The 14,142-nt window shown below is 46.5% G+C and overlaps 1 protein-coding gene across 1 annotated transcript in view; it reads left to right on the top strand.

Moving 5' to 3' along the window:
* KCNC4 (potassium voltage-gated channel subfamily C member 4) overlaps positions 1-14,142 on the top strand; it is a gene marked incomplete in the record, with an annotated part of 56,652 nt that overhangs the window by 16,502 nt on the left and 26,008 nt on the right. The window contains 1 exon segment of the mRNA XM_034767547.1: positions 1,847-2,005. Coding sequence (XP_034623438.1) covers positions 1,847-2,005 — 159 coding nt within the window.

The following is a 14,142-nucleotide window of genomic DNA, read 5'->3' as shown; positions in this document are numbered from 1 at the left end:
GAGCCAAGGAATCCAGAGCGAAAGCTGAAAAGCCATCCTTAGCTTGGCCTGTTGCAGGCCAGGAGCCATCTAGGTCACTGGCTCAAATCTATTGAGCTCAGTTCTGGGTGTGAGAGGCTGTAGATCAAAGCAGCAAATAGATACAATAGCAAGTTGATGGTGACCAACAGCTTGTGGGCCGGCTGAAAGTGAGTTGGCTGGGTCTTAATCCAGTTCCCAATGAAGAGGGGTCTTCATCACAAAGCTGCTGTCTACACTGCAAAGTGAAGCGGTGATGGTAGCATGGGTGTCAATAGCAGTGTAGACGTGGTGGCGTGGGCTTGGCTACAGGCTAGCAACCAGAGTATGTACCCCAGTGGACTTGTACTCTGGTTGCTAGCCCATGCCATCATGTCTACATAGCTATTGTTACCTAGGCCAGCTAGATTGAAGCTAACATGGGCATGCCTACCGATGCTACAATCACATTTTCGCTTGCAGTGTAGACGTACCCTAAGACCAGGGCCGGCTCTAGCATTTTTGCCGCCCCAAGCAGAAGAAAAAAAAAAAAAAGCTGCAATTGCAAGCGGCGGCAGCTCTACCACCGCTTCATTCTACGGCGGCAATTCGGTGGCAGGTCCTTTGCTCCGAGAGGGAGTGATGGCCCCACCACCGAAAGGCCAGACATGACGCTCCCCTCTTCATTGACTGCCCCAGGCACCTGCTTGCTAGGCTGGTGCCTGGAGCCGGCCCTGCATTAGACACTAGCATAACTGGCACCAACAGGCCGCTTTGCTGGCAATCTCAGTAGAGAAAACAAGGACTGAATGGGCTGTGGAGACTGAACTGCCCTCTGGCCCCAGGAGTTGGTGGTATTTAAGACATGTTTGTGTGGGAAGCTGGCCCTGCTACTTCCCCTGATCGTACTTGCCCTACAGAGGAATCTCCACCCTCCAGGGCTCTTAATCTGGTGTCTTCACCAGCACTAAATTCACACCATGTACAGGGCCAGATCCTCAGCTGGTGCAAACTGCTGTAGCTCCACTGAAGTGCTACGCTGAATTATACCAACCGAAGATCTGGCCCTGCTCATGTTCCCTCCTGGGTGAATAGTGGGGCCTGCTACAGGCCTGTGTTTTATACTCATCAGCACAGGACCTGAACACCTCCGTTAAAGGTGCAGGAATTTCCTTTCTAGCCCCATGTTTGTCCACACTCATGGAACATTTCCCTTCTAAACGGAAAATTTCCATCCACAGGACCCAGCTCTCAGCCAAAATCCACTGGGTGCAGCTTGGGACAGTTGTAAAGGAGCTGGGGGATAGTTTCCCAATCCTGCAGGTGGCTAATTTGTTGTAATTCAGAGCCGCCTCAGGATTGATCTGAGGATTGAACCCAGAGAGCCCAGGTACTGAGCTGGTATAAACTGGCGCAACTCCATTGGCGTTACTAGACCAGATCTTCAAGTGGGGTAAACTGACATAGGTCCAATTAAATCAGTAGAGCTTCTCCGGTGTACACCTGCTGGAAGGTGGCCTCCGTCTCTACCTAATGGTGGATTTTTACTTTTTGGAAGGTTTGAACAGAGCCCGTCAAGTTATTTCTGATTTATGGGAGAGCGGCATTAAATTCTCTGGGGGATGAGCCAGCAAACCCTATTGCTGCCTCAGTTCCACTCACATCAACTTGGGCCACATAAGGGGGAAGTTTGCCCTACCATTTCCCACGCTGTAGCTAGCGGGCAGTCAGCCACACAGCCTCCCTATTGCCAGTAGCAGGAGCAAGCAGACAAGTATCTTGGCTTGTCAATTTCTCTGGAAAATTGATATTTTTCATCCTTCTTTCCCCTCCTATCCTGGCCCTGAAGATTCCAAGCAGAACGGCGATGCCAACACAGTGCTGTCAGACGAGGAGCAGCCCCTCTCGTCCTCACACGAGGAGAAGCGGCCGATGAGGCGCTCCAGCACCAGGGACAAAACCAAGAAAGCGGCCACCTGCTTTCTGCTGAACGCTGGCGATTTCTCCTGTGCAGCTGACGGTGGCATCCGGAAAGGTACAGGCGAGACCCAGAGGCATCTGGTGGACAGAGTGACAGCACGGGTGGGGGAGATGGAGGACAGAGGGTCGAGTATGGACGCGTAAAGCTGATTTCCCACTGGGGGTGGGAAAGGCGGGGGGAGGGCATTTCCAAGTCACTTCCCCATTAGCTCCCCCAATAGCAGTCCCCTTCAAAAGCAAAATGCTTCGTTTCTCAGAAGAAACACCTCCTCCATCGCATGAGAATGGCTGTTTAGAAGTGAATGCCGGAGCTGAGGTTGCCCATAAAATGCCACCTTGCCCTGAGCTTTGGCTTCCCCGGGCTCATTCCTTCACTGCGTGCCACAGGCATGTGCTGATCTTACAAAGGGCTTGCCCAGTGCACTATGTGATCCATTTCCATCATCCTGTGTGACCTTTTTCCTCTTTCACATCTGTCCCCAGGAGACCACTAGGATTATTTCCTTCCCGCCTACTCCATCTCCCTCTACCTTTGTCTTTCTGTGCTAATTGGAATCCCCTTTGGGCTTCTCTTACCCGTAATCCTCACCTGTATTCTTGGGGTCCTTCTTCCCCATCCACACCGAGCTGCTTCACTAGCCACAGCATTACCTAGAACCACTGGTACTTCCCTGCACCTTGTCTAATCCTTATTTACACCTGTGCAAAGCGTGTGTAATAAGCTACCAGTTCAGCATGATAGTGCTTTACGCTCACTTTGCCCAGAGAATCAGGTCTGCTTTATCTACCTGCCTCCCATCCAGCTAGACTACCTGCCTGTGAAACTACCTTGCCACCAGTATCTTCTCTTCTCTTTTTGCAGCTGCTGACTTTTGTGCCAGCTTCCTTACCCTCCAGCTCTGCCCATACCTTGTTCGTCCACTTCCCGACAGGGCATTCTGATGCCACTCAGCTAGCTAGATCCTCAGCTGGTGTAAACTGGACAAACTCCACTGAAGTCCATGGAGTTCCAGCTACAGCTGGTGAAAATGTTTTCTAGCACAAAAGTGATGCTAGGGCGGGGTTTGGTCAAAATGTTCAGGTTTTGCGATTGAAAAAATAGAAATGGAAATTGGAACATTTTTCAGTGAAAATATTTGGTTTCCTATAAGCATTTTGAGTGTATGGGTTTCGAAAGCCAGACCTCGGTACCAAAAACTGTTTCTGAAAACTGAAATGTTGGGCAATTTCAATTTTTCAATGAAAAAAAACAAAAAATGTTCATGAGAAATTTTGAAACTTTTTTTTTTTTTAAATTTCCAGCAAAAAACAATTGGCCTTTTCCAACTAGCTCCAGTTACCCTAATTTACACCAGCCAAGGATCCAGCCAATGGAGTTACTGAGAGATCTGACTGAGTAGCCCAAAGGGACTGCCCCAGGTGGGTTCGTGCAGGTCTGATGGTTTTGCACTGGGTCCTCGCTCCTCCAGTCCATCAGATGATCACTTTGTGTGTTGTTGTTTCATAAACAAATTCTGTAAAGAGCTTAACTGAAAACTTGGAAAATAAATCAAATCAGGATTTTTCTCTTTCCTATTTAATGAGCTGCATAAAGCAATCTGCTGGCTCCGTCCTCTCTTGCTGCGTTTAGAGCTCAGAAGCTCTAGGCAGTGGCTTTGTTCTTTAAATCTGCCACTGAGGCATCATGGCCTATTCCCCCCCTTTCTCTCTTTCTGATGGTGTAACATGATCCAGTGCTTAGGTGCTCTGCTAGTTCTAACCCAGTAGGCAGGGTCAGTGTGTGTGTTACACATTCCCCTCTGGGCCCAGTCTACAGAGGAGATGAGTCTCTCACGGTCCCAGAGATGGACCCAGACAGTTTAGCTCAACCTATAGGGAACTTCGTTTGTTCCTTGGTGTGAGCCAAGAACATTGGCTGCCACGCTATTTTCTCTCGTGGCATTAGAGACTGGGTGAGCTAGCAATGAGCAGTGCCCAGGGTTGGGGAGCCGTGGGCCACTCCACCAGTGCCAGTCTCTCTTGCAGTCTGAATGGCTAATCCAATGGCAAGAGTCTAGTTCCAGTGTTCTCTTATGGCAAGAATAAATAACCCGCTCCAGTCCCCCTTGTACTATTTGCAGACCTGGGACAGGTGGGTCAAGGCCCCCCGCAAAACTAACGGGGGAGTAGCCGCTATGCTCACGCTACAAGGGAGTGTGTGGGACAACGAAGGGGAAAACAGGAACAGGAGTGAGGTCAAAGGTTGAAAGTCAAGGAACCAGATGGGGACACCCTCGGAGAGCACCCACTGCTCCTCAACGGCATGAGGCCGTCCGTGGACACTGCCCAAAGGAATTCTGCCCAGAGGTGTGATTGAACGTGGGAATGGAAATAGGTCCCACAGTTGCAAAGCACACCGCACCCCCGCTCCCAGCTTCCTCCTCCTGCAGCGATGGAGGCCATCTTGGCCAGCACCAGGAAGAGGTTGATAAGGAGGTCCCAGTCCCGTGACTTTGTGCATAGATCAGGGAATGCAGGGAAAAGTGCAGCCAGCACCTGAATACAAGGTTCCGGAGGAGCCAGAAGAGGGGCTGCCACCTGACACACCTTACTCCAGTTTCCCTTGTCGTGGCAATAGCTGATCCAGCTCTGAAGAGCTTTGGACCAGCACTGCCTTTCCAGTGGTCAATGTGGATCCAGTACTGTGTCAGATCCAGTCTCTCTCTGGCAATGCAGAGAGCCCTGAGTAGCTTCGCCAATTCCATCCTCACTTTGCCATCACAGCTCCTGGCTAATCCAACACTACGCGGGACTGGGCATCACTGCCAGCCCATTGTTGTGATGTAGAAGCAACATTGCTAGACCAAAACTCTCTAGCTCCTCCAGCAGAGACGAGAGCTGGAGCCTTCTGTGTGACTCTGCCACGGAAGGACCCTCTGTTATTCTCCACTAACATGGAGATTAGGCGCCAGATCCAAAGGCCACTGAAGTCCACTGATTTCATTGGGCTTTGGATCAAGTTTTGGGTCAGCTAGGAAATTGGAGCAGCATATTTTGATTTAGTTGGGGATTGGTCCTGCTTTGAGCAGGGGGTTGGACTAGATGACCTCCTGAGGTCCCTTCCACCCTGAGATTCTATGATTCTATGATTCATAGAGGAGATGGAATTTATATCATATGAAGCTTCGTGCTTTATCAGGTGAAGGAAGGAATTAGAAACTCAGAGATATTAGGATTTTCAGATTTTTGGGAGAGTTGGAAGAAAAAGGTCAATTACTTTTCATGGGAAACGTTGAAACATTTTTTTATTATAAACATTTTCCTGCCTTTTATTTATTTATTTTTTTAATGAAAAAGCAAAACTGAAAAGGATTTTTTTTTCAGTGTTCAAAACTAGTTTTTGGTTTAAAAAAAAATTGACTTTTGTAAGCCAAAAATACCCAACAATGTTTACTAGACCAAATACAAATATTTTTTTGACTAAAAGAATAAAATTGTGGAGGGGGGTTGGTTAAAAAAAAAATTGTCCCCCCTCCCCCAAATGGTTTTGAGGGTTTTTTGACCTAAATGAAAAATGTCTGCAAACTTTTTATTTTGGACCTGAAGTCATATTTTTTCATTCACAAATATTTTGATTAAAAAAAGTGTCAACCAGCTCTGATTTGTAAACTTTCAGACCAGATGGGGAAACTGGTTGGGGAAAACAAGGAAGAATTAACACTGGGCTTTTCCCTTTACTTCTTTAGACAGAGCCTCTGCTGGCATAAACTGGAAGTGGACCAGCTGAGGATCTAACCTGTTCTCTTTTAAACTGCACAAGTCAATTGTAGAGGGTTGAGTGGGCTCTGAACAGGAAGTTTCAGTGCGTTACAGGTCTGTCGCATCTTACGCGCATTTAACATGCGCGAATTCAGCTTTACGCGGTCGGCAAAAACAAAAACAAAACAACAAAAAAAGAGAAATAACAGTATTTAAATTGTTCCTGTAGTGCGGGGGATTCCGCCCACCATTACACTCAATGTAATTTTGACTATACGCGGTTTTTGCTTTACGTGCTGACCGCGGAACGTAACCCCAGTGTAAGATGAGAGAGACCTGTACAATGGACTCTTGAGCTATCTTTTATAAAATCATGATTGCTGATTGATTATATGGTTCCTTTTGCAAGCACAAGGGGCTTTACAAAGGTATGAATTCTGTGCATACAGGGGTAACTTGCCATCACCCTCAGCTGAAATGCCACCACCTCTGGAATGGGATGCGGCAGTAGAATAGCTTGAGCAACACTCTAAGGGTGCTCTAAAACTGAAAGTGGGAGAGATTACTGTAACCAGCTGGAGCAACTGGGAAATGTAAGTGGATGGGATGCAATTACCCACATTAGCTGGGACCCTGGCACTGGCATTCCTTCTCTGGTGAAAACCTTCATGGGATCTTTCATGATGACATGTGGTCAGGACATCTCACCCAACAGCGCACAGTATCCCCTAACACCATGCTGGGACACTGGTTCACTAACAAGTCCAAGCAAAGTGCACCCACCCTACTGGATCACCAATACTATTTCCTATAGCATCTGCATTGGTTGCCAGAGATCTCTCTTCCAAGGACTGACCCAGCCTGGCCCTGCTTAGCTCTGAGAATCAATGTATTCACGTTCGTGGGGTGTGAAAATAAATGGACCAGCACATTCCTTTAATGTCCCCACCTAAAACATCTAGACCTCCTGGTTGAGGTGCGGTCAGAACTTGGTATCGGATGACTTGGGCTGAGAACTGGGGAAGATGCTCATTTGGAGATGCGACTTCTAGTTACTGTGTGATGTGATGAATGATAGGTCTCTGAGGGGTGAGATGGCCATTTCTCAACATGCTTCATGAAACACATTTAGCCTGGAGACTACTGATTGTTTCTATTAACTGCGGCCTTTGTTTCACACATTGTTATTTAAAGCGGTTTCTTCGGACCAGAAGAGAGAGAGAGGATTAGATATGCTTAGGAGGATGCTTTGTATCCAAATATTAGAACCTTCTAGCTCGATTGTCAGAGGTGCTGAGCGCTCTCAGTCCTAGATGAAGTTAATGGGAGCTGTGACTGCTCAGGCCCTAATTAATCTCCTGTTGCGGCTATTTGTGCTGGTACTGGACACCCTGGCAGTGCTCCAAAGTCAGAGTACTTTGGTTCTGAGCCCAGCTCACTGAGAGACTTCTGTCAAATTTGGGGACAGGTACTTATGTTATTACAAGCTCTGGAAGCCAGGACGTTGGCGTTTGGTTGGAAGAATAATGCAGATATCAGCCATCGACAGGATTTTGGTCCTGGTTCCAGTAGAAATGTTGCAAACTGAGCGTGGTTTATTTCAGGAAGATGGAGAATATAATTCTCCTTCCCATAATACCCTTCTTCTTTGGTCCTGAGAAGGGCAAGCCTGTCCTAACACAAATGAAGCATTTTCCCCTCTTTTCCCTTCTGAGGGCATGACCCCAATCCCTTGTCCGTACAGATGATGTGTTTGAAACCGTCTCAGCAGCAGAAGTGGGGGAATCACTTGTTGCTATCCTGAAACATGGCTGTGTGTGTCTGTTTTGGCATGTGTCTGTGCGCACATTTCCCTTTGCGTGTACCCTGCATGTGGGTGCACATGCTACCCTTTTGCTGAGCTACACAAAGGGCTCTGGAAGGTACACCCCGGCGGCAGGTCCAGAACTCATCCTGCCAGCATCAGGCGGGGTGGTTCAGGGCAGCCCTCGGGAAAGGTGTGGCATGGCTCTTGGATTCTAAGGCCTAAAGGGAGCGTTGTGATCATCTCGTCTGACCCCCTCTAGAGTACAGGCCAGAGAACTTCCCCACAATAATTCCCAGAGCCGATCTTTTAGAAAAACATCCAGTCTTTAAAAATTGCCAGTGATGGAGAATCCACCACGACCCTTGGTAATGGTTAATTACTCTCACTATTTAAAAATCTATGCCTTATTTCCAGTCTGAATTTGTCCAGCGTCCGCTTCCAGCCATTGGATCATGTTAAACCTTTCTCTGCTAGCTTGAAGATTCCATTATTAAATATTTGGTCCCTTATGTAGATGCTTGTAGACTGCAATCAAGTCACCCCTTAACCTTTTCTTTGTTAAACTACATAGATTGAGCTCCTTGAGTCTCTCGCTAGAAGGCAAGTTTTCTAATCCTTTCATCATTCTCATGGCTCTTCTCTGAACCCTCTCTGGTTTATCAACATGCTTCTTGAATTGTGGGTACCAGAAATGGACACAATATCCTATCAGCCATCTCACCAGTACTAAATACAGAGGTAAAATAACCTCTCTGCTCCTACTTGAGAGTCCCCTGTTTATGCATCCCAGGATGGCATTAGCCATTTTGTCCACAGCATCTTAACATGGAGAAATAGATGACCCCAGCTGGGTCATTACACATATTGAATCTATTTCCCCATGTTAAGTATCATCACACCTTCTTGTCAACTGTCTAAAATGGGCCATCTTGATTATCGCTACAAAAGTTTTTTTTTCTCCTGCTGATAATAGCTCATCTTAATTAATTAGCGTCTTACAGTTGGTATGGCTACTTACACACACACACACACACACACACTTTTTCATGTTCTGTGTGTGTGTGTGTATATATATATATATATATACACACTTTATGTTCCATTCTATGCATCTGATGAAGCATCTGACGAAGACTTATGCTCAAATAAATTTGTTAGTCTCTAAGGTGCCACAAGGGACTCCTGTTCTTTTTAAGGGTGTTTTAATACTGGCAGCATGAGACTCCAGCATGTGTCTTGCAAATTGAAGTCCTCCTGGTCACAGTTGTTTTTGTTTGTTTTTTATCCCTACACATTATAGATAGTTGTGTAAGGAGCCAGTCATCCTGTTCCCTAGTGTGATTTGGTGGTCTGTAGCACCCCATCTAGTACTTTATATGTTAGGACATTGATTCATAAGCATCTTAGTACTTCTTCAAGAGGAGCAGCAGCCAACCAGATTATGGGTAAAATTTACCACTGGTGCTGGCCCTTGGTATTAGGGTAAATTTTGCCCCATATGCCTGGAGGGCTTCAGGGCCTGGAAATGCCATGAGATGTGCAGACCACATCCCCTTGAGGCTGTAGTTGGGCAGCAGGCATGGCCAGCCAGACCCCTAACCCAGCACCTGTGTGCTACTTTGCAGACTGTCCGGCCATCTAACTCCCACTGCCTCAGGCTGTGTCTATACTACACAGTTAACCTGGTTAGCCTAGCCTGGCATCTCCACTGCTAAGTCTGCCCTCAGTACTGGGTCCTCACTGTTTCTGCATTCACCCGTATCTGTCTGGGCATATCTCGTGGTTCTTTGGGCTGAAATGCTCTAGGATTCTTTCCCAATCAATTGCGAGAGAATTTCTGTCCTTCGGGGGGAATTGTGGGAAGGCACTGGAGGACTATTAGAACTCAAGTGATTTGCTTGTGTCTTCACTGAAAAGTAGGCAGGTTTCCACTTTGCCAGCAGATTGAGGGATGTGATCATTCCCCTCTATTCGGCACTGGTGAGGCCTCATTGGAAGTACTATGTCCAGTTTTGGGCCCCACACTACAAGAAGGAAGTGGAAAAATTGGAAAGAGTCCAGCGGAGGGCAACAAAAATGATTAGGGGGCTGGAGCACATGACTTATGAGGAGAAGCTGAGGGAACTGGGATTATTTAATCTGCAGAAAAGAAGACTGAGGTGGGATTTGATAGCTGCTTTCAACTACCTGAAGGGGGGTTCCTAAAAGGATGGATCTAGACTGTTCTCAGTGGTAACAGATGACAGAAAAAGGAGTAATGGTCTTAAGTTGCAGTGGGGGAGGTTTAGGTTGGATATTAGGAAAAGCTTTTTCACTAGGAGGGTGGTGAAGCACTGGAATGGGTTACCTAGGGAGGTGGTGGAATCTCCTTCATTAGAGGTTTTTAGGGCCCGGCTTGACAAAGCTCTGGCTGGGATGATTTAGTTGGGGTTGGTCCTGCTTTGAGCAGGGGGTAAGACCAGATGACCTCCTGAGGTCCCTTCCAATACTGATATTCTATGTTTCTATTCTACGATTCTGCTCGAGTTAAAGCAGAACCTGGGTTCTAACCCACACTCCCAGCTGGGTAACTTCTCACAGGCTCAAACACCTCCAAACCCTGGTTAGAGGTTGTTCTGTGTGGAAGGTAGGGAGGGTAAGAGCCTGGGTAACTGTGCAGTGTTAACATACGCCAAGTCCCATTGTCCTGCATCAGCCTAGTGCACCAAGCAGCTGAGGGTTTTGCCATCTATGTATGTACAAGATTATATGCATATGTGATTCAGAAGTGATACCTACATAAGTCTGTGTTGATCTGAGTGCTATGCATGTGGGAGAATGTGTATATAATTCATTTAGGAGTGTGTGTGCGTGAGTTAATGGACCGGGTCATGGATGTGCAAACATCCATGTGTTTTTCATGCTAAGTGAGTGCACAGTATGTGTGCATGAGTTATTTATGATGTGCCGGTGTGTCTGTGGTGTATATACATGGATGACTGTAAGAGGGCATGCGGGTGAGTACATATGTTTTTGTGTATTTTTGCGTGACTGTGTTGCAAGAATGTGAGTAATTGACCAGAAGCATAGGAGTACGTGAGTTAATGCAGCTCCCCACCCGTGTGCATTGTTGGGTCCATGTGCATGTCTGTGTGACAATGCATTTCTGTTCCCCATTCAGTGCACGTGTGTGATCATGCAGGCGCATCACTGAGTGCTGAGTATTTGCACGTGGATAAGGTGGAATCTCTGATGCCATTTTGCATGGGAAGAGACCATCAAGGTGCCCACTGCTGTCAGCCGCTCTGTTTATAAAATGCCTCCATGGAGCTCCTTGGCAACAAACCCATTTTTAAACCAATTAGGCTGACCTCAGTTAGCACCTATATGTGTTGCTGGGAAACCAGCCTCCCTAACTAACAGCACTGATGGCAATTAGCATAGCAAAACCCTCCGATGCTTTGCAACTTTCCTTGGATGGTTTGCCCAAGCAGCAGCTTGGGATTGGGTGCTTCTGTGGCCCTATTAGAAAACAACGCTCCCCTTGGGGCTGGGCGAATAGAACCGAGACAGCTCCCTTGGTAAAGAAGCCTGCTGATCAGCCTCTTATTCACAAATGCTCACATAAGCGAGGTGTCATTCAAACTGGGCACCAGCAGCACACTTTTAACGGGGGGGCGGGGAGGGGAACTGACCACCGGAACAGTTTACTATGGGGTGGGATGGATTCTCCCATCCTTGGGCCCTGTCACAGGGTGGCTGGCCCCTTAAGGGCCTCAGCGCCCCACCTGTGGTGAGATCAGCGCATCTCCCCAGGTGGGACAAATGATTTTGGTCATGTGGCAGGAAGGTCATGTGACTGACCAGGCTCAGGTATATAAGGGAGAGTGGAAGGGCAGGTGAATGCTGTAAGGATTGGGGCTGTTTGGATTATAACAGGGAAAGGGAGCTGGGGGCACCTGACTCAGGGAGAGAACTGGTGTCTGAAGGGGCCAGCTGGTGTGAAGTGCTGCATTGTTCTGAAGAGATGGCTATGGGCTCCCTGGGTTAGGCGGAAGGGTTGGGGCCTGGAGGGCCAGTGTGTGTATGGACTACATTAATTGTCACCTTCCCCCCCCACCCTTCTAGATGGGAAATGTTTTAAAATGATATATACTGGGTGGAGTTTTTGAGGAACCCTGTGAGAGAGGGAAACTGAGGCAGAGTGCTGCAGAGCCACCACCAGGGAGTGCTCAGGAGGCAGAGATCCATTTACAGGCCTCTCTTCAAGAAAGCACTTAAGCATACTCTTAACTTTTAAGCGTGTGCTTAAGTACTGTCCTGAATAAAGATGCTTCGGTGTCTACAAGATCTGTAGCTGTTCAACCAGGGTAAGGATTGAGGTAAGGATTTTGGGGTGAGGTTCTCTGGCCTGTGCTATGCAGGAGATCAGAGGAGAAGATCATAACGTCCCTTCTGACCTTAGGAATCTCTGAATTCACCAGGATGTTTGGGGAAATCCCAAGTGTAATGAACATTCTCGTGAAGAACTGAATGTGCAATAGTTCAGTAAATAACACTGAACTTCTGGGGATAAATTCAAACCTAAACTTTGTAAATGGAAAGAGTCCTTTACTGTCATCCAGGCAGGGAGCTGGCTTGTGACCTTGGTGACCAATTAAGCAGCACAACTAGAGAACAATGAGTAGCAAGCAATCCACAGGCTGATATGGGTTTGCACAAACTTCTAGTTGAATGATTGCGAAGAGCCACTAATTTGGGGCACTTCCATTTGCAGGTGCCCAATGGCCTTAAGTTGAGCACCAAGAAATTGAGGCACCTGCAATCAGTGACCATTTCACGAATATTTTAGGCTCAAATCAGTCAACTGTGACCTCTTTACAGGCAGCTTGTGGTCTGAGAAAGGGATGGATTTGTTGAATAAGCTGTTTGATGCAATAAGTTCACCTGGCTGTAGTAATCTTTCTTTACAAACTCCAATTGGTGGCTTTCAACAAAACCAGAGCCTCTTTTCTACTGTGGGCCTGATTCAGCTGTTGCTTATATCCCAGTAAACAAGGAGTTAGCACCACTGAAATTGGAATAGGGTGCATCAGGAGTCAGAATCAGACCCTTTTGTGTCTAAATGTGTCTAAACCTACACACAGAAACATGATAGTTATACAGAGTGTTTCCAGGCACTGTCAAACTGACTAACAGTTTGGGTTTTTGCTGTCAAAAAACTGATTTTCTGCTCTTCCTTAGAAGTTCTCAATGTGGTGATGAGGGAAACCTCATAGACATCTGTTTTCAAGGGATAACCCCAGTGCAGGGCTCTTAGGAGTGATTTATTGTCTTTGTGACTGTGGAGGGTGAATGCAGAATGATTCCAAGAGCCCTGCATGTTATCAATGGACACTGTCTGGTCATGAATGAGGCCACATTTAGTTTAAGCAGAGGGAATCTTGATCGATCTTGGGTTGTGTTAATGGTGGTAAAATCTGGACCGGTCATTAACGTTCATGGAGGATGCATTGTAGGACGGACATGCTCCATCCTCTGGTGGTGCTGTACTGGGGGTGAATTAGGCATCAGGATTTTCTGAGGGAAGACCAGGCCTGAAGTGGACTCTGGAGTACTCTAAAAGTAGAACTGATATTTGAGCTAATCAGAATTTTTTTTTCAATGTGACATATCGTTTTTTTCCAAAGGGGGGGGGGAGTTTTTTGATGCAAAAGAGAATTTTCATTTTGGCTGACATTTTCTGATTTTTTTTTCAATGAATAACCAAAACACTTTTGATTTCCCCTTCTCTCTTCCCCCCTCCCCCCCCCCCCCATGAATTTTTTTACTTAAAACTTTTTGGCTTTCACAGAAAAATTTCTGTGGGAATCTTTTTTATGACCATTTTAAAATTTCTCATGGAAAACAACTGGATTTCTTTTTTCCAACCAACCTTGCCTGATATGTAAACATAGCGGCAGTAGGTATTAACCCTACTATCTCCGATTTAAAATGAGAGCTGAGGGAATAATTCATTACAAATCATCAGTTGGTTGAAATCTGCCTCTTTCTCTGTTTGTTTGCAGCCCACAAAATCCCCTCTTTCATTTATTTTTCATAGTTATTTGTAAAACAAAAAAACAATTTTCCTTAGGAACAACTCGTTATCCAAACTTTCAAGATGTTGGTTTGCTATATGAGTCATAGGGCGCAGTGTCTGTGCCCTGATTGGATGATCCCTGTAATTAACCAAAGCAATGCATATTTACTACTGAATGTTCCAGTCTATATTCACCCTCAGTGAATGCTTGACTTTCAAATGAGCTTAAAATTCATGCTGTGGTAAAAGACCATCCACGGACAGTGACCATGAGAGGGTTGGGAACATGGCTGAATCAAAACTGGTTTTAGAATTCACTCCCCTGTGACTGAAAGCCCTGTTCACAGTTGTCTCTTTCCAGCAGGGACAGTTCTTTCCTGAGCTGACTTTTTTCCCTCTAGGTTGATTAAGGATTCTCATCCACATAGATGACCCCTATTTTCATAGCTTTTAGGTAGATGTGGGCTGTGGTCTCTAGGGGACCATACTTGGGAATGGATCCTTTTAAATGTAGGCTCTTGATGATGCTCTTCTGAGGGTTTCTGCACATCTAGGTCAC

This window comes from Trachemys scripta, chromosome 4 (genome assembly GCF_013100865.1).
Source record: "Trachemys scripta elegans isolate TJP31775 chromosome 4, CAS_Tse_1.0, whole genome shotgun sequence".
Classification (NCBI taxonomy): Eukaryota; Metazoa; Chordata; order Testudines; family Emydidae; genus Trachemys; species Trachemys scripta.
This window is presented reverse-complemented; position numbering and strand designations above follow the sequence as displayed.